Raw genomic sequence first — 24,338 nt, forward strand, 5'->3', positions numbered from 1 at the left:
TATATATATATATGACGATGTATTTACGCAATGTGAACTTAGTAGCGAATATAGAAGTTGTATATTGTAAGAGTATTTAGGTAGACTGTAATGAATTAATTCTGTCAGCAGGAAGCTCTAGATACAACGAAACGAAGGTAGGGCTCTATGCAAGAAATCGAATGCAAAAATTGTGACACCGCAATTCCATGTGAGCTTGCAATGCGCATTATTTACGATATTCAATAAATGATTGAAGCGGTAAAATTGGTTTCGTTAGAGAAGTGTCATAATAGAGGAACTCTAGAAATAAGCATAAGACCAATGCAAATTACTGGACATTTTTCAAAAATTATTAAGAATTACTTGCAAGTCGGCAGTTATTGTTCAAAGAATAGCTGTAACGTAAGCTAAATGTAATACGTCTATATAAAATAAATGGTACAAATTATCTCTAATTTGACACAAACGAGTGTTATTGCCCCTCTCATTAATGTTATAATTGTTTGTACGTGCATGCCTCTGTAAACTATCGATTATAGTTTCTATTGTGGTTAAGGCAGAGAATACTTGTTTTTTTGTGCACAGTCTCTAGATTTGAAAAAACGGGAAGGATTCTAGAAAACGTATTCACAGTATACGATATGTTTCGCTATAATTAGGCTTCGTTACTTATATTGTACTATATTAATCATATTAGTTATATGCCGCTATGTATAGTTCATAGCTAGGTTGCCGAAACTACTCATATTAAAATTCGAATTTTTCTGCCAAGGGATGAATGAAAGTGATAGTCGGCATCAGCAGTTCTTTAGCATCTATCACAATACGATTTTTACAATACGACGAAAGTCATTTTCCTCCAGCGAGGAGTGCAGTTTGCTTAATATGATGCTTGCGTGTATATATATGGCTATTTCCATTATTTGTTGATTTTTTAGCATATGTAACTTATATCAACAATGATTATATCTACCGCGCTAAATGTTCTACATTTAGTACGGCCATCAGAGGGCGATCCGTAACTGTGCGACCAGGCTAAAATTAGGTTGATATTAAATAAAATAATCATTCATTCTTGCATGTGTCAAGTTGTCTTTTTTTAATTATCAATAAGTAACAGCGACAGCCGTTACGATAATTATATTTTAGATGACTACTGTTTTAAATGTTCGCAAATTCATTTGTTCCTGCTAAATGAGTTTGCTAATTTTTGGTGAAGTAATTTGGCGTAGATTATCACTTTACAAATCATTTACATATATCCTATCTTTTTGTAGGAAACGATGTCTATCGACGTGGATCTTCATAACGATGGATGATCAACTATTAGTCCAGATGTACGATAAATAAAGCTGCCCATGAACTTGTACGCTTACCACTGGTTTTCTATGAATTCTATTCATACTGTTGATTTGAAGCACTGACTAGGAGACTCAAAGTTAATACGAACAGCCATTTGCACGAGTAAGCCAATTTATATTATAGAATATTTATACATTTTCAATACAATGTTCGATGACACTTGTCTTGTATGTGCCTTTTGCTGTCGAGAGTCGTTAGGAGTCATTGAGGAATAGCGCAATGGCTTGGGTAGTGATTTTCTACGAGGCCCAAGATAGCTCATCTGAACAGCGTCGTTGTCCTAAAAGTAGCAAAAAAATAGGCAATTGCTGTATGTAGCCCAATTCTTTGTTCTCGAAACTCTACCGGTAGTATAATCAAGATTCCGCTGACAATCTCTTACTTTAGTTTTTGTTAAAGGTGATTAGTTAAGGTTTTTGTGAATTCTAGAAATCTCTACCTGTGAACCTCGCTAAGACTATATATATATATATATATAAATATTGAGTGTATATATGCACCCAAACACATTAATTTGGAGTTCCGAAAATCACAGGTCTTTGTCCAAGGTAAAATTATATTCCTCGGTTATATTTTATAATTACTTAGGGAAACATCATAAATAGACACGTTACCTAAGCAGGCCTACTGTAAGAGTAGGTCCACAGTCCGGTGATACGCCTTGTACGATATATAAAGTGATTGAGTTCAATTTATTTTTAAATGAAATGGAGATAGAACTCCCTGCCTTCATATATGGACTTCATTACCGCATGAATCGTTTATCTTATCTTTACGACCACTTCAACCGAATCCATAATCCGTAAGTAGTTAGTTCTCCTATAGAAAACTACAATTCAAGTGTTGTTAATCCTAATTTACCGAGAGAAAAATATTCTCGATATAACTTCAGCTAGTGAAATCGATTATTGATGTCTCTTTTGTTTGTACTCGCATAATGTCCAGTTGTGCGTACTATCCATACAGGACCACATATCAAGTCATCATTTTGCCGACCGAGAAATGGACAAATAATTTCCCTTAGTCAATCAGTCGATAATTGTTGGCGCCAATTGGAATACACCATAATCTCTGCTACTACTATGCGTATATCCAGCACCGTAGTATGTACGCGCGTGGAGGGCCATTTTAGCTAGTGCGATCAAAGAGGCATTCTAACTTCCGCTCAGTGCCTATTTAGGAGAGCTGTAAAAATCTAAAGATGCCTAAGTGATTTTTATCGTTTCAGCTATTTTTCCAGCAATTTTGCATAGGCATCCTTTTTTCAGCTGTTTAAATTGAATTTCTGACATCGACTACGGCTACTCTGGCACTGGCCTCTCCAACCCGCTACGATACACGAGAGGACCTGACATTCTCTCAATTTACTTAATTTCGTCGATTTCGACTTTATAATTAGTCAGAATAAAAACACTTGCCCAAGGTGTATACAGCAAACCACACTTATAAATAATCTGGCCTGTAAAAAGAGCAACATGTTATAGCGTGTTTATAACGAGAAACTTGTTCGCTGCCATTATTCGCATGAACAACGGTAGCGACGAAAGCAGAACGGACACGCAAAAAACGCATACGTAGACAAGCGGCTACGTTATTGTGTGGGTTGATACTGACGTCGTCGTCTGTCACGTCGTTTCCAATAAGCCATAACCATTTCGATGACCATGTTAGTCAAATGATATGATCAAACAGACCGATGTGATAAAGAATGCCTTTTACTAAATTGGGTGCATGAAATCTTCTGTTGAATTAGCAGAGAGCAGTTTTCAACTGTACAGAGTTTTGATGATTCCTGGGTCGGTTCATGCGAAAACTTCTGTTTGATAAATATTAGTTGGCTCTTTATCGGAGATTGTATTCTTCTATGTAGGCCTTTTATTGTAGTGAAAAATGGTTGCACCCCCAGTACAGTACCCTGTACGGTCATCCGATTATTATCTGCTGTACTTTTTTTCGCAAGGGAAGTCCAGGAACGCGTACTCAGCATGAAGAACATCTTTGGATAAGTAAAATTAGACAAAATACATTTCTTTTTAGAAAAAAAGCCGGACCGTTGCTACTAGCTTGATTGGAACAGCTCACACTTTCTAGTTGTACTTACATTTCGATTTTCAATAGTCATATCGTATTACTAGTTGTAAGAAAATAAATGTAAAACGATGGAAATGTTTTTTTGTTTGTCACTCTCAACCCAGGAGCTTATATTAACCTTCGTTGCTAACTTCTAACTTGACACTGTCCCAGTTATTTTGGATTTTTTAATAACTTAGTAAATAAACAAACGTTGTTTGCTGGGGAAGCTATGTCATTATATTTATATTATATACCTACATACGAAGTCCTTTATTTAATTGTCATTAAATTTTATTTTTATAAGTGTATCCTTAAAAAAAAATCATCCTCATAATAGAGATACAACGTGAGTACCAGTACCGGTTAACATATTCTTGTAATTACAGGCGATATATGTTTATATTTATAGATGGTAGCATTTCTTGGTAACAACGAGTAATTTCGGTAGCGGTCGCGTCGGCGTAACTTCAAACTCGACGGTGCGCCTGCAAATTGCTGATCACGTAGTGGTAACTTTATTTGAAAACAGCGCCGTTGGCTACCAGTTACAGCAGAGGAAGATTTGTATTATTTGACTTGCCGGTTGTGTAAGTAAAGTGAATAAAGTTAAATAAGCTTTCTATCCGATTTTACTTTTTTAGTCTCTCTCTCTCTCTCTCTCTCTCTCTTAGTAAATTAGAGCTTAATCGCTTCTTGCCTAGTCAAAGCAGATCTTGCTTTATACGCAATATTTAAGTAATCTCTCTTATTTTTACGCTAGCGCGGTTACATTAATGCGGTAAGTGTTAGTCACATAATATAAACGGTTCGTTTATTAACAAAATATAATTTAACTCAAACGGGATGGCCACGCTTACTTCTGTAGCAGCCCATATACCTATATCTTTGATGTGACGATCCAACTAAAGTAATATTGAAGCCTACCATCTAGAACCAGGCTACAGTCAACAGCACCTATCTGTCTACAGAAGTAAGTATCAAATGGATTATTTTTTGCCCACTACAGAAATTCGATCACGTATGGTAATTGTTTTCGGTAGGATTTTTTGACGATGAATACTTGTTTTACAAATATTTTCTTCTTCTAATGTATGAGGACCACTAATCGATAAATACAGCAGGTCTTGGAGTCGCGCTGCTGTTACAGAGTTACCTTCGGAAGGCATGTGGCTGCGGTGTTGGATCTATGTTATGCTCCAGAAGCGTCGGTCGCGTTCCAGTAGATGGCGCTGTTTACTGTTATTAGAACACTAGATCTGGAACAGCTGATCATCAGAATCTGTATATTCTGTGAGCGATGTTTACGCTATGCCGTGACATGGGCGAAAGAATGTTATTGTGTAAATAAGTCGCTAAATTATGTCAAATTTTGTTATTTGAAGTGTTTCTGTAGGTAGGCAAAACACTATGTGAACTGTGCCTACTGAAGAATACTGATGAATCACGTGCCTGATTATCACAAAAACTGTGAAATTATTTTAAGAGTGGCTTTAAAGTCAGCAGTCGAGAATATTATCTTGTTTAACTAAAGAATCAGGGTAAACAAGCCATGCATAACTATGCAATATTCTTTTGTTATGTATATCGTTGTAAGAAGCATTTGTGGGAAAACCTACTGAAAAATCTTCGAAATTGAACATTGTAGGGAGCTTCTATATAAACAAGATTAATACATAAGGGTACGTGTTTTATAGGTACAGGTGTTTCTGTTCGGTTTAACCGATTCTATTTGATTTATTATCGTGTCACCTGAAAGGGAGAATCATTTCAACTCATAACTATTATCACGCAGTTTAGACATTAACCGCTAAGCCAGTTTGGAAGAAGTTTCGAAGCGCTGATGCATAGACCGAATCGCTTATACATGATCTTATACAGTTTGACGATGACCTTGTGGGAAAAACGGTACATCGTCTACGTTTTATTTTTTATCAAAAGATTTAAATGTTTTCCTCGAGAACTGTCGAATTTATGACATGACAACTATTTATCATCCTGCTTAACTGGTCCATTTCGCAAAAAATAAAAAATTTTTGAGCTAATAGAGACCTTTAAAAGGACATCGTAGTAGATGTTTTTCTGCTTACTGATGTTGTATCCAATAATCAAAGGGGCGGCAAAGGGTTCACATTTTTTGGTGAACACTATGTTGCCTTCTTTGACAATAATTTCGATAATTCCGTAAAATTCAATTCAACCTTAATGGTTGCTCTTATTATGAGGTTTTTCTTATGAATGTGGCGCTGCAAAACTGCTTAGAGTAAATTAAGCACAGTTTGTTTATTGCCAGTTAGTACATATATGGCAAATTCAGATCTCCAGTTAATTTCTATGACTAATAATTTGTTTTAATTAACGAAATGTTAATTAGCAGTTCGATAGATGAGTTCAATTACGAATACACGACCGGTTGCTGAGAGTAAAAGCTACGAATCCTCGATTGATGAATACTTCGATTTGAAGTTCGTTTCGCCGAATTACGTTTACAATCTAACTACGTATATCTTAGGCAACCGTAAATGTTCAGGGCACGGAACTGTTTGTGGATCGTTACAAGAATGCCTAAACTCTAGAAAAATAGCTAGCGTAGTATGAGTTCAAGGATTTGAAATAAAGGTTAAGGGGTTCTAACCAAGAGTTTCGTCTGAGCATAAAAGCTGGCCACTGCTCTGTAAAATTTATTGCAAGGTAAAAAAATTGTGTGATCTTTGCTGCGAGAGTTTGGCCATTATTGACGTAATGTCTGGTACAATATTTTTTCGACACGTGCCTAAAATTTTGAAAAAAAAGCCTTTTTCACATGTTCTATAGATGCTGTTCATTGAGCTAATTGTATAATTTTATTTCAGAAGCTAAACAGAGCATCGCGAGCTGCGACAAAAATAGTCTGCAGGCCTTTCTATTAAATCATTGACACCGGAACACCGCCTCTTCAGTGATTCACTTCACCAAACGTTTTTGATACAACAACAATATAGATTTCAGCATCTGTTTCAGAATTAGGTAAACAGATGTCACAAAAGCCCCTAAAGTTTCTCACATTAAATTTTGTAAATAAATGTAACATAAAATATACACTTGAATAAAAACTGTGTTGCAAAGTGAATTTTTGTTTGTTTCTTTATTGAAAATATTTATGCTAACCTTACGCATATGACAAAATTACTGTAAATAATTTTCCATAATAATTGTTGGATTGAATTTTACATTATAAGCAATTGATGAAAGCTAAGAATTATAATAATACAAAGTTACTACGTTGCAATTTTTATCAAATGTCTAATCTTCATTTAAACATTTTTTTTGTACAGTTGTTCTCTCTATACCGGCGGCTGAAGCGGACAATCCCGTTGTCGAAGATTTATCCCAGGCTAAACGATTTCGTTGCGAATTCTGCCCTTACAACTCACCTTTCAAGTGCAACCTCGATAAGCATGTCCGACGGCATAAGGGCGAAAAGCCGTATGCGTATGTTTAAAATCAACAACTTATTTAAATTAGTCGAACGCGAAAGTTTACTGTTGACGAATCGCAAACTAAAGCTTGAGGATCATTCACTGCAACGCATGATGATACAATACTTCCAGCAGCATATTAATATTCTTCCGGACTGCCTTTTCTAATCCTTTGACCCTATATATTATACAATGATAATAATAGTAATAAAATACTCTTAACTGAAGTACGAATGTTTCTATGCAGAAGACAATCGTAACAATTATTGTATGTTGGGTTGGTTTGGTTTGACAAAAAAGTGCAATAGCTGGTATGTTTTGCTAAAAATTCTGCTATTCGTAGAAATATAAAGGTCTTTCATGTTAAAGATTAGGAAGTAAATTTTGCGGCGCTTTAGAATATGTAAAATGTCGTCACTTAGTTTTAGTCAAGGTCAACACAACAGACACAAAATATAATTTTTAAGAAAACAAATATATTTCTTTATTTTTCTTTTGTATCGTACAATTGTTCTTCCTTTGGAAGTGATTGAACATTTCTAAAAACTATCAGCATACTTCCTTCTTTGGTTTCTTGATTAGCCTGACATAGCGTTTCGAAGAGTAGTTTTCACTTAAAATGGCTAGATAACGGGCCAACGGAAGTACAACGGGTAGCAATAATAAGGTTAATGCAGCGAATAATTCGAACAACGCCACAAATTCACCTTGTATACTTCATTATATACATGATAATATAGATCTGAACGCGTGTGCTGAAATTAATGACAAATTTAGTCGAAATTTCATTTTGTCCCTTTCCTCGTTTTATTATGGCACATATCTCGTTTTAAATGTATAAAGTTAACCGATACAAAATACTCACTTAATTGACTGGTGCTTCTAGGTGTTCTCAATGCAACTACACAGCAGCCTGTCCGAGTAATTTGTCTGCGCATTTTCGGCGAAGACACGACAAAAGTAATGCTACAGAGATTGTATCGTTGCCTCTCTTGGCCTCTGCAGCTAGGCCTTCTGGTGAGGTACCATCGAGGCATATTGGAAACTTGAGCCACCGCCAACGATTCTTCTCGCCGATCGCGCCCTCTGTTGAGGGACAATCTAGGCCTGTAGAAAGTTTAGAAAATCTCCAGCCATCTTTGAACTCTTGTACTGAAAGTCAGTCGAGGCAAATCGAGAGTTAGGGAATCTTCAACGTCTTCAGCCTCTAGTAAACCTACCTGTTGAAGACCAGTCGAGACACCCGGAGGGTTTCGAGCACTTTCAACGCCTCAGGCTTTCGTACTCGGCTACATTACCTTCGTGTCCTTAAATGGTTCGTTGGCGCTAAATACTGCAGTCGTAGTTGCGCTAAATTTGCCCGACTCGAAACGCGAGGAGATCAATAATCTTGTTAGAAAATCTATAGAAGATATATTCTTAAGCGGTTTTATGCCCGAATTCGGGATTCTGCCGATAAACCACCGCTGATTGAATAACTCTGGAGTTACAGGGCAGCGTATTTATCGTCCTTTGGCTTTGTATATATAGATCTATGTTGGAATAATTACATAAATCTAACGTTAATTATGAATGTTAATTTTAAATCGAAAGACCAATGTCCGCAGTCAAATGTATAATGTAGATCAGGAGAGACAGCTCTGTCCGCAGATCGTATTCACTGTACTCAAATGAAATGAGCTTGCTCAGCACCTTCGTCATATGGATCTACTTTTATAATGAGATAAAAGTATACATACTAAGAGAGGAGCAAATATTCGAAATCGACCTGAAATAACGTAAAGTTAGGTCTTAAGTCAAATACTTCTGGAGTTGTTCCTTGCCTTAAGGAAGAGAGCTTTTTTGACTAAAAAAACGAACAAATCACTGGTTTGTAAAAGTTCAACGCTGCCCGATTTCAAACGATATGTTCCATTGCATCTAATCATCGCATAATATTACCAACAGGCCAGTTTAAGTCCAGTTCTAACTGCTTTTCCATAACCCGAGCTAACAGTGTATTAAAAACGCTGTTTCAATAAAGGAACAACAGAATACAAACGTCTATTCTTTATTTAAAAAAAAAAAGAGGCATATTTGCCCAGCGTCTAATAGTGAAAATAAATAATTTTTTTGCTTTATATACAAATTGGCGTTTGGGACGTTTCACTGGTCTGATAATTATCTAAGGATATTTGCAACGTCACATTGAGGCTTTAAAAAACTATTTATTAGGGCAAATAACAAAAAACAATCAGAATACCGATACGAACGAAGACGCTCCTTCATTAAAGAGAACAAATCGTGATCTTCGATGTGAATATGTCTACTTACATACAAAAGCTTGTTTATTTAGAACTAACGAACGCATATAACGAAATATATGTATATACAATGGGTGCTTTCGCATCAAAATGAATTAATGCAAAAATGACATATCGAACTAATGACAGATAGAAATGTCAGAGTTCGCAACATTCAACAACCATAAGAAAAAAAAACAGTAATCTATTATTATATAAAGGAGCGATATTTTTGTAATTCAATTGTACTTGCATTTTACAAATATTAATATATCCTGCACTTTATGAAGAAATAAAAGCTAACGGTATAACTCTTTCGTAGTTTAGTCCGATGTTCTAGTTGTCAGTATGTTTCATTCTGTGTAAAAAAGTGCAGTATGAGTTGTTTGCTATCAATAAAGGTAATGCTCTAATCCAAACATCTTCTTCCAGATATGCTCACGGTAATTTTCGTTGGTTCTTCGTTGTAGCTTAGTAATTAGCAAATGCGCAGAAGAAACGGTTGAGCGTTCCCCTCACGATTTAAGCGATCCCTCAGCGAGGAAAGCGTGGAATCATTATTGATTAAGTTGAACCAGATAAGACTTTTTGTTCTGGCCTACATTAAATGGTCAAAAAATAGATGCACATGGTTTTTTAGCTTAAAAATAAAGATTATTGAAGAATATAAAAATGTCGATAGATTAATAAACAAAGGTAGTATTAGGTGTGGGCAAACCCGATTAATTTGGCTACCTTGTGCGATTGCGTTTTTCAGTTCTACTTTCGATACCGCCCGTGGATATCCAGAATTTTGAGGATTCGTCGCAGGTGAAGCGGTTTCAGTGCGAACTATGTCCGTACACGACAGCTTTCAAATGTAACCTTGACAAGCACATTCGACGTCACCGTGGCGAAAAGCCTTACGGGTAATATATATAGTAATTGGTTAGTTAGTTGGTAATTAAGTAGTGAAACTTCGCTTGGTAATTAGTTTTATATATAAGGTGTATCTTTAATGCAGTCGATAACTATGATAACACCGTAGGCACACAACTGAATTTTAGCGCCTTCAGTACAATACACTCACCCGCTAAATTCCAAATTAACAATTTTTATCTATTTTATTTGGGTGTTGTCTGCCTATAGATGTACGATTTGCGATTATGCCACCGCTTGCCAGAGCCATCTCGCGGCCCATGTACGAAGCTGTCTACGAAGAAGGGCGATTTCGGTCGATGTCAATTCGACGGCAATGGGACCTGTGTAACTCTACCACTTGAGTCTGTACCGCAAATCCCGAGATCATGGTAGCTGTACGGCCACACATGAAGATCATGGAAAAAGGATATTCATCAACAACTGGCCATCTGCTTACCACTAGTTTATCACTGAACGCATTTGAGAACAATGTTAAAGTCAATTTGACAAGGGGCTTTCTAAATGTCTGCCCACCTCAATAATACGTACAGTCGTTTCTCATTGTCGAGAGAAATATAGTAGAGAATAGAAAATGAGTCAAGTTTTTTGGTCTGTTAGGTTTGAGGTTCTGCTACACGAAATCTATATATAACCTAGTTGACTGTGAGATCATTTATTTGCACTAGTTTTGCGGGTTAGTACAATTTGCCTTTTCTTTCCTGCCCGCCTATTGTTGAGATCCTTATGTATTTTTACTACCGTCATTACGCTGTTGTTTCAGTGAATTCCACGCACAGACGATAGTAGGTCATGAAAATAAAGTGTTAGGTCCTGAATTTGCTACGAATTTCCGTTATTTTAGGAGGCACCTTATTTGTTGATGTCTTTATTATTACTTAAAATATTGTGTTATATTGGATTCTTTTTTCATACAGGAGTTTCTCATTTTAACTTCATAACCATACTTAAACTCACATTGGCTTGAATAGACTACTATGGCCTTATAACATAGTATTTTAACTCTCTATATCATACGCAAATAAATTTTTCCCTATGACGTTCCTTGACATTTTCTTTGAAAACCTTTGATTACGCTACCCGTCAGAATAAAATTTCGAGGAAAGTTCAAGTTACCTGGTTACTTTTTTCGGGACGATTGCATTATATGTACAGTGGGCCCTATCGATGCAACGAAAATACCGGCTACATTAGCTAATTAATCAATCAGCCTATGTTCAAGCACAAAAAAATCATTATGCTGTTGACGCTGATGATGACGACGACTCTCAGTTTCAATTTTGCAAGTTAAAGTTAGAAAAGAGATGTGGAACAATAAATAAACGAACACTTCTCAGTGGCATGTCGACTTTTCTCCTAAATGTAAACCTATGCTTTCCAAGCTGTACATTTAAGCCTGACTCTATATCGAGTCTGTTCTTCCTCTTCACCATTTGAACCAGCTGTTATCTTATGGAGGCTGTCATACACTAAACTGGATTCTGTAGAAGATACGGCCGGATGTATTCTAATTCATACTAGCACCTTTCGATCTCGTATTAATCCATTTTCGATCGCGGGGAATAATCAAGTGATTTTTTGGTATGATTACAGTCGTATAGGTATGGTTACAGGTAGAAGATTCAAGCAGGAGTATACCAATTGGTCTGCCGACGACGCCGTCTGGTATAACCGGTAGTTCCTACCAGTAATTTTTTACCGTATGCGCCGCAAACAGGATATGCATACCTGCGTAGAGGTGGAAGTCTTGTAGATTTTCTGGGGTAGTTTTCCCTAAAAACGTCTTATGATGTCAATCGCTTAAACAGTCAATTGAAATTTATAAGCTTGCTGGTGAAAATGTTAATGGCCACAAATGATCATAGCTCTAACGCTATCGTAGAACACAGTCGGGCACGCGTAACGTGTGATAAATTTGGCTTGCAGTGAAAATGATTTAATTAATTTAATCGAGGGCAGTACATGGACCAGTTACTCAGTAGGAACTTTTCTGACCATGAAAAAAATCCTAAAAAGAAGAAAGACAAACTATTGCCAATAGCGCTAGATTACGTTTGGCAGAACAGAGCCGAGCATCCAATCGCTGTCATCGCTAAAATGGATATTTAAAAGAATACAGAGTCAGCGACGAATTGTCTCGCACGTTCGTTTACTGAATACTTAAAACTACAACGTTGGCTACAACCGTCTAATTCCCACAAAAGTCGTCAAGACATACCAGTTGGGTCCCGGAATAATAGGGTAATGAAGATATCTACAAAAGAGTATTTGGCACATCGCCGGTTGCTTCTACCGGTGGCCTAACCTAAAGCGCTATAGACAACGAAACAACTTTAATCTTTCATTTCCACCTTTATTCCTTTGTTTCATTATTAATCTTGGTCTACAATTTATAATTTAAATTATGTTTAAATCTGAACTGTGTGCTATGAAGCGGAAAGTTACAATGGTAGGGGCAAGATGTTCAAACATGGTCATCTACAACCAAAGATCAGATAAGGATATATTTAATATGTACAGAATATTTGCACGGATAATAATCTAAAGCATGTGAAATACTGTGATACAATATAAAATTACCTAATATTGTGTTGCGGCGTTTTATTAGGAAACTTCCGCTTTTTCGAGGCCATATTACAAGAAAAATGATGAATTGAAATAATTTATCTATAACCGAGTAATAATGCTATATAGACTGCGGCAAGAAGGAATCGTATAGGCACTATGCCTAAGAAATAAGCACTGATACAATGCCCGATACGAAAAAAAGAGTTACAATACCAAATGAAACCTTCCGAAAGGAATAAAATGGCTATAAATGAGGTTCTAATATCGGAAATATTACCTATCAAAATTTCAAGACAAGCTAGATGCAGCCATAGGTTTTTATCGAATATGTATTATAGAATGTTTATAATACACCATCAGTGAGATTACATAGTCCACTGTTGATCTTTGAAAAGTTGAAACAAAATGAGTTTTGTTTCAAATAGTAGCGGATAACGATGTCGAGTATCAGAAGTCTCGTAGTGTTGTACGCAAATCCATCATGCTTAGAGTATCTAGTATATCATTATGCAAACAAGGTACCGGTCGATAAATTTTTGATGGACGCACCAGACATCCCTTTGTCTCATTAGGCATAATGACTTGTAACTTCAGTTCAACTCAATATAACCCAATAAATAGATCTCTACTAATAATTTACAAATGAGAAGTCACCGCAGTGTGCACTATGATTGTTATGACTGTTACAGCTGCAAACCACCCAGTGTTCTTTCATTAGACAACTACGTATAAACTATTCTATAGTTATGCATCTGGTTTCACGTCAATAATCTTTCACAATGTGTTCCCAAAACAATGAGATAAACTCATCGTTCCAAATGTGCTTTATAAATATGAAGAAAAAATCAAACTTTACGAAAAATTCGCGAATTAAGATTAAGAACGAGCAACTAATCTCCTTTTAAACCGCTATGGTTCAAGTATTATAAGAGTATTTTGATAGTAGAACTACATTATAAGCAGCATTACAAAACGCGATTCATCGTTAAATACTAAAGTAAGTAATAATACTCAAGTGACTTAAGAGGAAATATCATGGTAGAAAGAAAGTATCTTGATATAAAAATCTGCAAAGCACGTATAACTTGGGCTTCAACAAAAAAAAAAACAAAGGAAAAACTAAATGATTATGAATTTGAATTGTTCGTGTTTCATTCTTTAATTTTCAACCAAGAAATGAATGGGGCTAGCGAAATCTTAGCGGAACTGGATAAGTAGACCGTTTCTTTACTGGTATATATACTGACAAGTAGTAACAGCGAGAAAAAATCAAATCAAAATACATTGGTGTTTTTTAGGCTTGTTTTTAGTTGATTTTTAATTTGGAAAGTTAGTATCGGGAATAATAATGTAAGGGAATTTGGAAATGATGATGACTAAATAATACATTGGCGCCTCAACGAAGCTATGAATACTTAATCTACTACGGAATTCTAATCGATCAATAAAATAAGATGCTGAGGGATTTGCAGTGATTTAAGCAGCATCTTTGTGTCAAGTTACTAACAAGGTGATGCAACGTTGCCAGCTTCTTGCTGAGTGACATCAATGAAGTGATAAAATTATCGGAAGATTGCTGTGCATTTAGGGAGACTCGCGTGTGTACGTGCACCTAAGTTGTTCTGTACATTAAGCGACGTTAATGATGATCGGACCGCGCAATGAGAGAAACGGCTGGTCTCGACGTAAAGAGCAATATCTGTATTCCGCCGCGTGCTTAGTGCTTGTGGAAAAAACGTCTGCTAACGGTTTTCTTATGTTTCATAGAAGAATAGATGTAAAGAATCATTTTATTAGTTTTTCTTTGTACGGACAGCGGTTAGTGTGCGATTTAGATATTGGCGTATATGATTAGCTAATAAAACGTGTTATTTTGCGGCTCGCTTGCTCGCCTTAGAAGAAGCATACTACGATTATCCATGTTCGTTTAGTCATAATTTGTTTAGGTTAATCTCAAAGTAAGTGTGTGTATTAATGTTAACAGAGGTAACCGTCAGTGGCGAATCCTAACAAGCTCAAATTTAGGTCCAAGCCACGACAAATGTGCAAAATATGTTTAAGTCATTGTTTGCTAAAAAGTAGTTCATCAAAGCTAATAAGTTTACGAAGCCCAAAGTTCTGTTAAATAAAATTTTTATGATATTTAAGAATAGGAACAACATAATTTCCTCTTTGACGTAAAAAAGCGTAATTTCTTTCCTATAACATTAATATAATAGAGAATACCCAAAAGCATTAATTTGAAATATTCTTGCTGTACAAATACTGATTTTATTACAAACGACAGGTTACTGAAGAGTTGGACTGGAATCCGATGTTAGGGAGTGTACAAGGGGCTGTGAAGCTCAAGGACTGATATTGAGAGAATACTTTTATCCGGCAATATATAATGTTGAGTAAGTTAATATATGTATACAAAAAGAGAATCGGCTTTACATGCGCAAAAAATAAAAATGCGAGAAGAATGAAAAGTCCATGCTAACCAGCGTGAATCAATTTCAAACGAAGAGTGTGCTATCGGTAGCTCTGTATTGTAATTTCCAATTTTAGATTCCTGTGGTATCGCCAAGGAAGCGTTGTATGTGCTCTACAATGAGGAAGCTTTGTTTGAGTAAAGCATGCGAAGACGTACTTTCTTTTTAATTACGGATAGGACCTATTAGAAAATAAAACAAACTGACGCTCGCATTTGTTAGGGCTGAGGCTTTGCAAATTCAGTATCCCTGCTGAAAGTCTATGGATTACCTATACTCTATGTGTCAACATGAAGGCTTGGAGCCTCAATCTCCAGTTGAAAGGCTATAGGCTAGTCTAGCCTAGCCCTGTTTCGATCCTCGCCAAAGACACAAATACTGCAGAATTTTCGTGTGAATAAGAAAAGCTACATCTTCTGCGTCATTGAGGACTGTGTATATTGCTGCGGCTATTTTCAATATTGATATCCCTTAAAGATCTGTCCTGAATCTTTGTGCAAAGCTGTAGAATTGCTTTTGGAGAGTGAAGCTCAACGATTATTTCATTAACGCGGTAGGAAGCATATTTTGAGCCGAAGATGAATTCTGATGATTTATATCCTCGCTGTAACGCGTCTGCTTTGTAACATGCCATACTTGCAACTTGACCACCCTATTTCATATTTTCACACGAGTAAGCACCTATTTTTACCACGATTGATAGCATCTATTCTCCTTCTCGGAAAAACAAATTGTTTTAATGAACTTCTGTCAAGTGCAGTGTTGATTTAAATAACCCCTGGTACCCAACGACTGGTAAAAGGAGAAGGAGGGATTGTACTGTTCTAACACACAAATGCTGCTTCACATAGCTGTTTGGTCAGTGGCACATTCAACAACAGAAATAATGTACAGAGCGTGCCCATGATAAAACCTACGAATCTTACCGATCGCGGGTAAGCAGTCAAAAACGGGTTTTGTCTCAAGTTCGTATGCTTGAGGTAAGCTTGTCAGTCAGGTTTTTTTGCTTATTTCAGCAGTTTACATAGAATGTACTATGTTAATACAAGTTGTTCGTATCCTAGTACGATCGTTTCAACGTTATGGATCTCTATCTGTAGTATGTATAGATTCACCCACTTCTAGGATGCGCAATGGAAGTGCACTAGATGAATATAGTAATACGGACCTATTAAACATTAAGTATAACGATTTCTGTTTGTTCGATTAGATTTTGTTGCAATCCTCCGAAAGCTCAGACGATTTATGGACTGACAGCTCTGTCAGTCGTCGTTGCAACCGATGGCATTGGTGCTTGGCGTTTGCACTAGAGCACGTGAAGGCGGCAGCGTCAAACAACGGGCAAACCTGATTTCGTGCCGTGTAAGATAGTTTCGACCGTCCGCTATTGGTCCGTAACTACAATCAGCTAACGTATTATTGGGGCAGGAACATACAAAGCATGAGGAAGAAAATCTACGAGAAGCACGCCCGTCCACAGTCGCTTTTCTCACTGGCAGCATTTTAGCCTGGATTATTTTCAGCAAAATATCCCTGAATGCCCGATATTTATTGTTCCACAAAGAGCTACTGATGCTACAACAGCTCAAGGGGACACTGGGACTTGTCGTCCAATGTGCCCTGACAAAGCAATAGCGTCTAGAACAGCCTACTAATATGCGTACTCACGTCTTTTGGACCATATGCGTAATACTCACTAGAGAATATCAGACCCGTTTACAACAGATATATCTATCTACGAGAGAGTTGTTTTGTGAGTTCATATGGCATGTGATTTTGGCACATCGTGATTCGATCTTATAGCCCTACAAGTGTATCCCAAAGAACGACTGCACAACTTCGCAGAAGTCAAAATAGAGGTCGATGTATACTGTTCCTATTTTCTGTTTGTTCTAACGTGACAACATAGCTAAACTGATAGCTAGATTTCGTTTGTAAAGTACCGTACTGGCACAGTTCAGGAATGCCAAATCGAAGCAGAATCGAGTGCATTATAAAGTAAATATTCTAAAAAACACCACTGCTTAAGTATGTACTCATTGTATTATCATCTAAAATGCAGAGTTTAGAAAAGCAGCTGTATCGACAATTGCCCTGAATATGGAATTCTGGGGCCCTTTGTAGTGTGAGTCACGCCCAGGATAGAAGGATCTCTGACAAAACAAAATAAGAACAGGTGAATTAAGAATACTAATATATAGCCCGTAAACTAAAAAGTAATCCTCTATGTATTAATATCATGCATTAATATATAATATAATGTTTATGGTTGCTGCTTGACTTGCTCCCCCGAAATGGCCTACAAGGAATAATTGCTTTAATCTGAATTTTGTGGGTCGATCGTTTCATCCTGGGCTGTCGTTGTCCTTAATTTTGCTAATCGACGAAATCTTTTTCAATATATACAATTTTGCTAATCTAAAACGAGGCAATCTGTTTTTCAAGCGTTGACAATTCCTTAAATCTTTATTTTGAAAAATTGCATCGTCTTCATAGCTTCGTAAAATCAGGATAAGGTTTAATTTTTAGACGGAACATCGAAGCAATTTCTTCTACTATTACGGCGAAAATGAAAGGTTGTGTTTCTTGCGAAAATTATCAGACAATTATAAATACCGTGGAAATGAAACTCAATAGGAAATAGAGATATCGCACGGGAGAGCTATTCAAATGCAATAGGCTACTATTATAATTTCGAGGATATTTTAGCGGAATAGAAAGATAACTAGATTGTGGCAAGCCAATAATAGATTAAACGTAACAAAGTAACCACGATTCCAAGGCTATTATAGCTTTGTTTACGTGTATTCTTTTGATGAAGAAATTATATCTGTTAGTACATGTATATGCGCTTACTTACGAAACAGTTCCGACTATGACAGACAAGTCCTACCATTAATGTTAAATACGTGCTTGTTTTACAGCGTGTCTCTGAACCCTGATAAGATTGCGACTTACTTCCGCATAAAATACGAACGCTGAAGAATCGTTTGCGACTACTTCTGTAAAGCGTAACCGGATTTTCTCGCAGTGATCTCTGACGTAAGACACGCAAACACGTTCGAGTTATAACAAAGGAACCAAATCAATATTCGGATTTATTCGACAGTGTTAAGTAAATTGTTAAGATATCGTTTGACGGTAGAACTCAAATAATCTATACATATACACGTTCTAATATGAATCGCCAATGATGGTAGTAAGTAAAGTTAAGTAAGGTTGTTTCTGGCTATCCATTTAGAAAAAGCTAGCCAAGGCCATGAGGCAAATATTAAGGTAACTATATTGTTGTTACCTAGTAAATAGAAAATGTAAAATCAGATATATCAGATTATCAGATAGCAACGGTTAATTAATCAGCCATTAATAAATATTTTCCCTTACATAGGTAGCTTTCTCTAATAATACGGTAATACAATACCGTCGTACACTAGTGAATAGGGTCCGCTTAGACGTTAGACGACGAATTAAAAACATATACAGAGCATGCTTATAATTATATTAGAATATGAATCAAATATAGCAACGTATTTGTATAACGCTAGTGTAAAGTAGGCGACAACAACAACGACAACGTAAGTTGTCGAAGACCTAGAACGTACCTTAATCACAAAAAAATAGGAATATTCAAACACTCATGTGTTAATTCAACAATGTCTTATGCATAAAACATTTTCGATAATGTTTTGCATAGATTTTAGATATGTTGGAGGAAAAACATTTGTTGAAAAATTAACTTAAGGAATATTTTGTAGCTTTTTTTGTAGCTCAGTGGTGTGACATTAGCGCCAGAGTCATGAAGCCACTTTCAGATTAAGAAGCTTCTTATAGACACAATCGTACACGCAGCCCTTTCGTGTGTGTACACAAATCGTGCCAAGCCCCCTCAAACAATTAATCTACAGAATGGAATTACAGGCAAACGTCTCTTGCCGCAGACATCATAAGTGCATAACACTACAGAGCTGTAAAGTCGTCTAGATCGCCCCATGGCTTTTGCCATGTCATGAAAAAGGCTATGCAAAAAGCGTTTTGTTCTTGGGAAGTTAGGCACACAGTAAAAGCTGCTCCCTATATCCATTGAGTGATAGATCGTTCAAGTATCGTATGGCTCTAGAATCGGCGTATATGTGCTGGTATCGGCTCAACGAATCATTAGCTATAATAATAAGGTAGACTTCTATTGGAGTTATCTTAATGCCAATAATGCTCTAACAATACTAAAAAAAAGGCTTCTCCGAATTTTTGGCTTTCTTATTTAAATAATACATTGGTATACAAATAGTGGCTGTTCCTTGAATGGCCTGCTTTCTCTAATACGCGGTCAGCTGATGGTCAGTTGTCACATACCGTTGTTAAGCTACCCGCTTTTTCTGGACAACTTGATTGTTATTAGAGTTCAGGCTTCAAACGGTTTCAACAGTTGGAACAGATTGAAAATAGCATTTTCTTCTTCAGCGTCTTCTACCAAATAAAAAAGGCGCTGAAGCGAACCGGGATGAAAATGCTTACCTGGGTCAAAAAATGGTATCTTCGACCTAATAAACGCATTTCCCCTCCTATTATTATACTTAGACGTGAATCGTCTTGATTTTTGAAGAACAACAGCGATTATTTAGCGAGGATAATAAGCCTAGATATGCTGAGTCATTTTTAAAAAAAGATAGTAAGATAACTGTTAATCAATGAAGACGGTAAACCTACGGCCTGTTAGGTATAGGTGCATCGAAATAGGCGAAAGAAATATCCCGCGCTTTCTTGATATAGGACAAAACGTGATGCAAAGATTATCTTGTACGTAGAATTTTTTCAGAACTCGAGGAAAATTCGATAATCTACACAAGACCGCAACAATGGCTTTATTGAGCCGATTGGTAGAGGCTTCCTAACGGTATAGAACACTAAACACTAAATTGGAATTTACCGTATTTCAGTTACGATACAAGGGAAGCCGTAAACATTACTGATGGATGAACGTACAATTGAATTAATTTAAGCTCAATTCGTTGGTGGCATTTAGTACAAGCTTCAATAGATATTAATTGTAGCTTAAACAGCATAATGAACCAAAGCGTTATTTTTTTGATATTCTTTTTGATACAAGAGTGGCTGCGCCTGTCTCGGTAGAGCTTGAAGGTTCACAAATCTGCCAGAGTGATAGGCTTGAATTATATATACTGTAGGGTAATGGGCTGATGAAGAACTTCTTCTACGAGTTAGTGAACATAAAGCGTCTCAGCCTTAGCTAATCAGTATGGGAACTATTGGTTCTGAATTGTTTCAGTGTGGCCACTTCTCCTCTGAGAAATAGACAGGGTCTTTATAGTAACAGAAATATACTCGTTGGAAGTACTCTATTTACACATTATACGGCATGAAACTAGCAAGTTTTGCACTAAAGGCACTTGATAAATTATATAAAGTCCTACTAACACAAAGATTTATCTAAACAGATTCAGCCGCACCGCAGCTGAAGCACCACTCACCCGCATTGACAATTACCTCTTTGCTGGTAAAGCACGACCGGCTTTCTGTACAAAAGTAGTCAATTGCTCGTAACTAATAGACTCGCTAGAAAAGGAATCATATCATACTTTTAATATGCCGCCTTCGGCGCAATAATGTTAACCTAGAACAATCTGAAATGAAAGCAATAAGCATTTAGGAAAGACATCTTTTTAAGACGTTCTGTACTCGAAAGTTACTTTACTTAATCCAATAACTGTTTATTGGCTCTCGCTTTCAGGCACACTTATTGCTATGATGACGTCTATGAAACATCAAATGGCCGGTTCAATTTTTCACCAAGCTCTTCCTAAACAAAATCTGATATTTCGTTAAGGCATAATTATTAACCTTGCTATCAAAGCAAATACGTGCTATTTGCTTATTTGAGTTAATTACCTATAATAATAATAATATAGAATTTTGTTGTCGCGTCAAGCTGACGGCAAAGTGTCGGCCCAAAAAGGGTCCTCATTAGTGCCCACGGGGTCAACGTGCCACGACAGTTCTTCCCAACTTCAGGACGCGGTAGCTAGCAAACGTAATCAATGACTATAAGCAGTTCAGTCAACATCAGCTTCTTGATAAAAAGAAAACTTCGCTACGGTTAGGCACGTTAAGATTATCCTGGATACTTTAGTTAAAGCTTGGAAAAAAAAAGCATCGCGTTTTTGAGGCAACAGCAAGTGCCACAGCGGCCCTATATTCTCTCTATTCTGTGCCAATACTATCGCCAAAATCGTTAAAAAAAAAAGGCCATGTCACTCTGTCATAGAAAACCTAGGGCAAAAAGCAAGACAGTTTGAGAAAACCTAAAAGCTATAACTTTCCGAAAGACACATATTTGCGGGTTTGCGAATAGATGCATCATTTTAATCGAAATAAGGCACGACTATAGTTTTTAGAAAACATCACTTTTACGTTTAGTAAGCATTTTTTTTACCTGATTACGTCGCCTTTTCTGACTTACGCCCTCACGTGCGCGCGATAAAAATCATAAAACTTATACAGCAGACGCTGAGCGTTTATTCTCGTATGTTCACTGTTATCGTACGGTTACTTAGCCGTTTACTATATCTATTATATGTCCTATGGGATTGTTTACGTATCGCATTCCATATGTTCCAGCGGTCGACAGCTGCGATGGCGACTGACATCCGTTGGGCCATTGATTGCTACTAGCAGCAATAGAAACAGTTCGCCCTGGACCAGAGCGATACGAGGAAGCCTCCACTTTGCATTGTTGCAAGCGAATTAGAAGGATCAAACGTTAGACCCTATAAAGAGCGAAAACAACGCACTTCAATATATGTGTATAGTTGGCGGGATAGCTTGTCACCCCAGTAGCAGCAGCAAGTTATATCGTTACCAAATATTGACGGCAACGTTAGCGTAGAAGTATAGGCACACTATCCTACTATTGTAATAGTAATAACAAATCCATTACCAATTATATATATATATATATATATCGTACAAAGGAAGACACACGCTAGATGAAACGTGCTTTCCGGTGCAGCAATCTATAAATGTATCCACGTAATTTTTATGTAAGTTCGTCGTGTGCGTGTGTGTCTGTGGGATATGCAAATAAAAACAGATAACACATTTACGCGCCGTGATCGGATCTTCATTATACAACAGTTAATTACGTACCGTATCATACCAACATTAGTAATACTAGTGCAGTAAAACATTTTATGCGCAGGCATATATTCACAGTGTTGATGCAGTGATTTACCAAAACGTTAAAAGCCTTAAGGTTCCATTTTTAAATTGATTGAATTTGACCCGAACAATAAGGCAACCGAAGGAAGCGAGGGTCAAAATGGCGCTTCCATAAAAGTTCGTATACGAATTAGAGTAGATGTGAAGCTTGCGCCGCATCACTTCAACCGAACGGATACTTTACGTTCAATCCACTTGGCATTGAACAGAGTAATGACGATTTAACGAGACCAAACAAAAGATAAAATACTGTTGGTCACTGACGCGCCCTGGTGGTTGCCAATTAGGCGATTGTCAATAAGCGAGCCCTTATTTTTTTGTTAAAGTATTATCATATCCATGAATTGATGGTTTCGTGAATCGAAATTTTCCACCATGTGCGAGTTTTACCAAACATATGCCATGTTGCACCTGTCCATAAATAGCATTAATCCCACTTTGGTCATCCTAGTAATATTTAATAATCGTTCATTATATGAATTGTGAGCTCTTTTCATGTACATTGCAACATTGTTGCAATCTGCTTAAGTCACAATACATTGTGAGTACAAGCTGCGACAGTACAAAGGGGTACTATCATACGGGTTGTAAGAGATCCTTTGATTGTGTTCGTATCGCAGGCGGCTGGAAGACGATTAAAGTCCGTTCCGAGCAAGTGCGTCAACCGAATCGATTACGTATATGTGTTTTGACTACGGTGAATACAAACAAATAATTAGTTCTATGACCTACAAATCATCGACAAGATGATCTGTTACGTTTAACAGGTGACTACCACGTGGCAGTTGTACCGAGCGGCTGTAGCCTTATATCGTTTCAGACGGAATCTAAACGTATTTGTACGTATTTTGATATCATCAACCTGGAAATACTGGCTTGAAAAAGTGTTGACCGTCTTTCTTCCTAGATGCCCTTAAGGTTACATATCTTAGGTCAGATGCGTTGCGTCAAGTTATCCTTTGAAGGCTGAGATTTGGCAGTGAACTTGTTGGAACGCCTTCATCCAGATCTAATGTAGAGTGCCTCGAAGATGAGTGACATGTCGGCGAAAATTGATTCTATTTTGCAATTTTATTATGTCAACGGCACAACTACTGACTGGGTCCGTAGAAACACATGTGTACTGTTTGTGGTCAAGATGCGTTATCGGAAGAAACAGTCCAATTATGGTTCTTACGCCTTCTTTCCGGAAATTTCGATTTGGAAAATGCCCCTCATGGTCGAGCAGCGACGCAAAAGTTTCTAAAGAGAAGGATCACCGGTAATGAAAAATAAACCACATACGACAATAATGTGCAAATGAAAAAATATACTTGGAAATTCGTGGTAAAAAAGGTGATGGCATGTGTTTGGTGGAGTCGGAAATAAATCGTTAAATAAAATGAGTTTCTGCCGTGAGGCAAAAAGATTGATTCGGACCTCTGCTGTCAATAACTATTAAGATTAAATCGGGCAAAATCGGCCAGAAACAATGAACAGAGAAGACGTTGCTTTCCACCGTAACAATGCCGGACCACGTACACATTAAGCTACTCGGCAAGAACTGAGAGAACTTCGATGGGAAATTTCAACGTATCCGCCGTATACTCCGGATTTTTTTATTATCCGACTATGATCAGTTTTGGTCTTTGGAAAACTCCTTTAATGGAGTTAATTTGATTTGAATGGAGGACCGTAAAAATCACTTGTCACTATAGAAGTGACCGAATTTCTAGAGTGATGGTAGTATGACACTAGAAAAATGGCAGAAGGTCACTCACTAAAACAGCGCATATTTATTTAATAATATTATTTTACATTATACAACGTTCGGCATAATTTTGAAGCCAGTACTTCTTTGACAACCCAAAATTCGCTTTCATAAAATACCATAGGAAAGATCTGTTATCCTAGAAAGAAAATTTTAAATAAATAGAAAATTTTTAAAAAAGGCAGCTTGATTAACTAATGACCACTATGGCAGAACAAATTTGATGAAGCACTGAGCATCG

At 36.9% G+C, this 24,338-nt stretch overlaps 2 protein-coding genes and 2 long non-coding RNA genes across 5 annotated transcripts in view; all 4 read left to right on the forward strand.

Moving 5' to 3' along the window:
• Nucleotides 1-6,523, forward strand: part of LOC111253653 (uncharacterized) — an 8,620-nt gene extending 2,097 nt beyond the window's left edge. The window contains exons 2-3 of the long non-coding RNA XR_002674757.2: nucleotides 1,260-5,096; nucleotides 6,267-6,523. This is a non-coding gene — a long non-coding RNA (uncharacterized LOC111253653). The remainder of the gene's footprint in view (nucleotides 1-1,259; nucleotides 5,097-6,266) is intronic.
• A 30-nt stretch (nucleotides 6,524-6,553) lies between these two features.
• On the forward strand, nucleotides 6,554-9,585 carry LOC147754599 (uncharacterized). The gene is made up of 3 exons (XM_086975063.1): nucleotides 6,554-6,566; nucleotides 6,729-6,885; nucleotides 7,759-9,585. Exons 1-3 carry the CDS (start codon nucleotides 6,554-6,556, stop codon nucleotides 8,054-8,056), a joined length of 468 nt encoding a protein of 155 aa, XP_086831189.1. The 3' UTR covers nucleotides 8,057-9,585.
• Nucleotides 9,586-9,880: 295 nt separating this feature from the next.
• On the forward strand, nucleotides 9,881-11,111 carry LOC111254330 (uncharacterized; the record flags this gene model as incomplete). The annotated part of the gene is made up of 2 exons (XM_022815043.2): nucleotides 9,881-10,062; nucleotides 10,283-11,111. Coding segments are annotated over 2 exons (303 nt in total), but the record flags the coding sequence as incomplete, so codon positions are not given.
• A 3,348-nt stretch (nucleotides 11,112-14,459) lies between these two features.
• On the forward strand, nucleotides 14,460-22,236 carry LOC111253654 (uncharacterized). 2 transcript variants are annotated; one of them, XR_002674758.2, is made up of 6 exons: nucleotides 14,460-14,598; nucleotides 14,928-15,036; nucleotides 16,325-17,290; nucleotides 18,039-18,156; nucleotides 20,861-21,225; nucleotides 21,748-22,236. It is a non-coding gene; the product is annotated as an uncharacterized LOC111253654 (long non-coding RNA). The 2 variants fall into 2 exon arrangements; XR_015317840.1 differs by having other exon boundaries at nucleotides 20,861-22,236.
• Nucleotides 22,237-24,338: the final 2,102 nt, after the last annotated feature.

Source organism: Varroa destructor, unplaced genomic scaffold, assembly GCF_002443255.2.
Source record: "Varroa destructor unplaced genomic scaffold, Vdes_3.0 BEIS01000007.1, whole genome shotgun sequence".
NCBI classification, from domain to species: Eukaryota; Metazoa; Arthropoda; class Arachnida; order Mesostigmata; family Varroidae; genus Varroa; species Varroa destructor.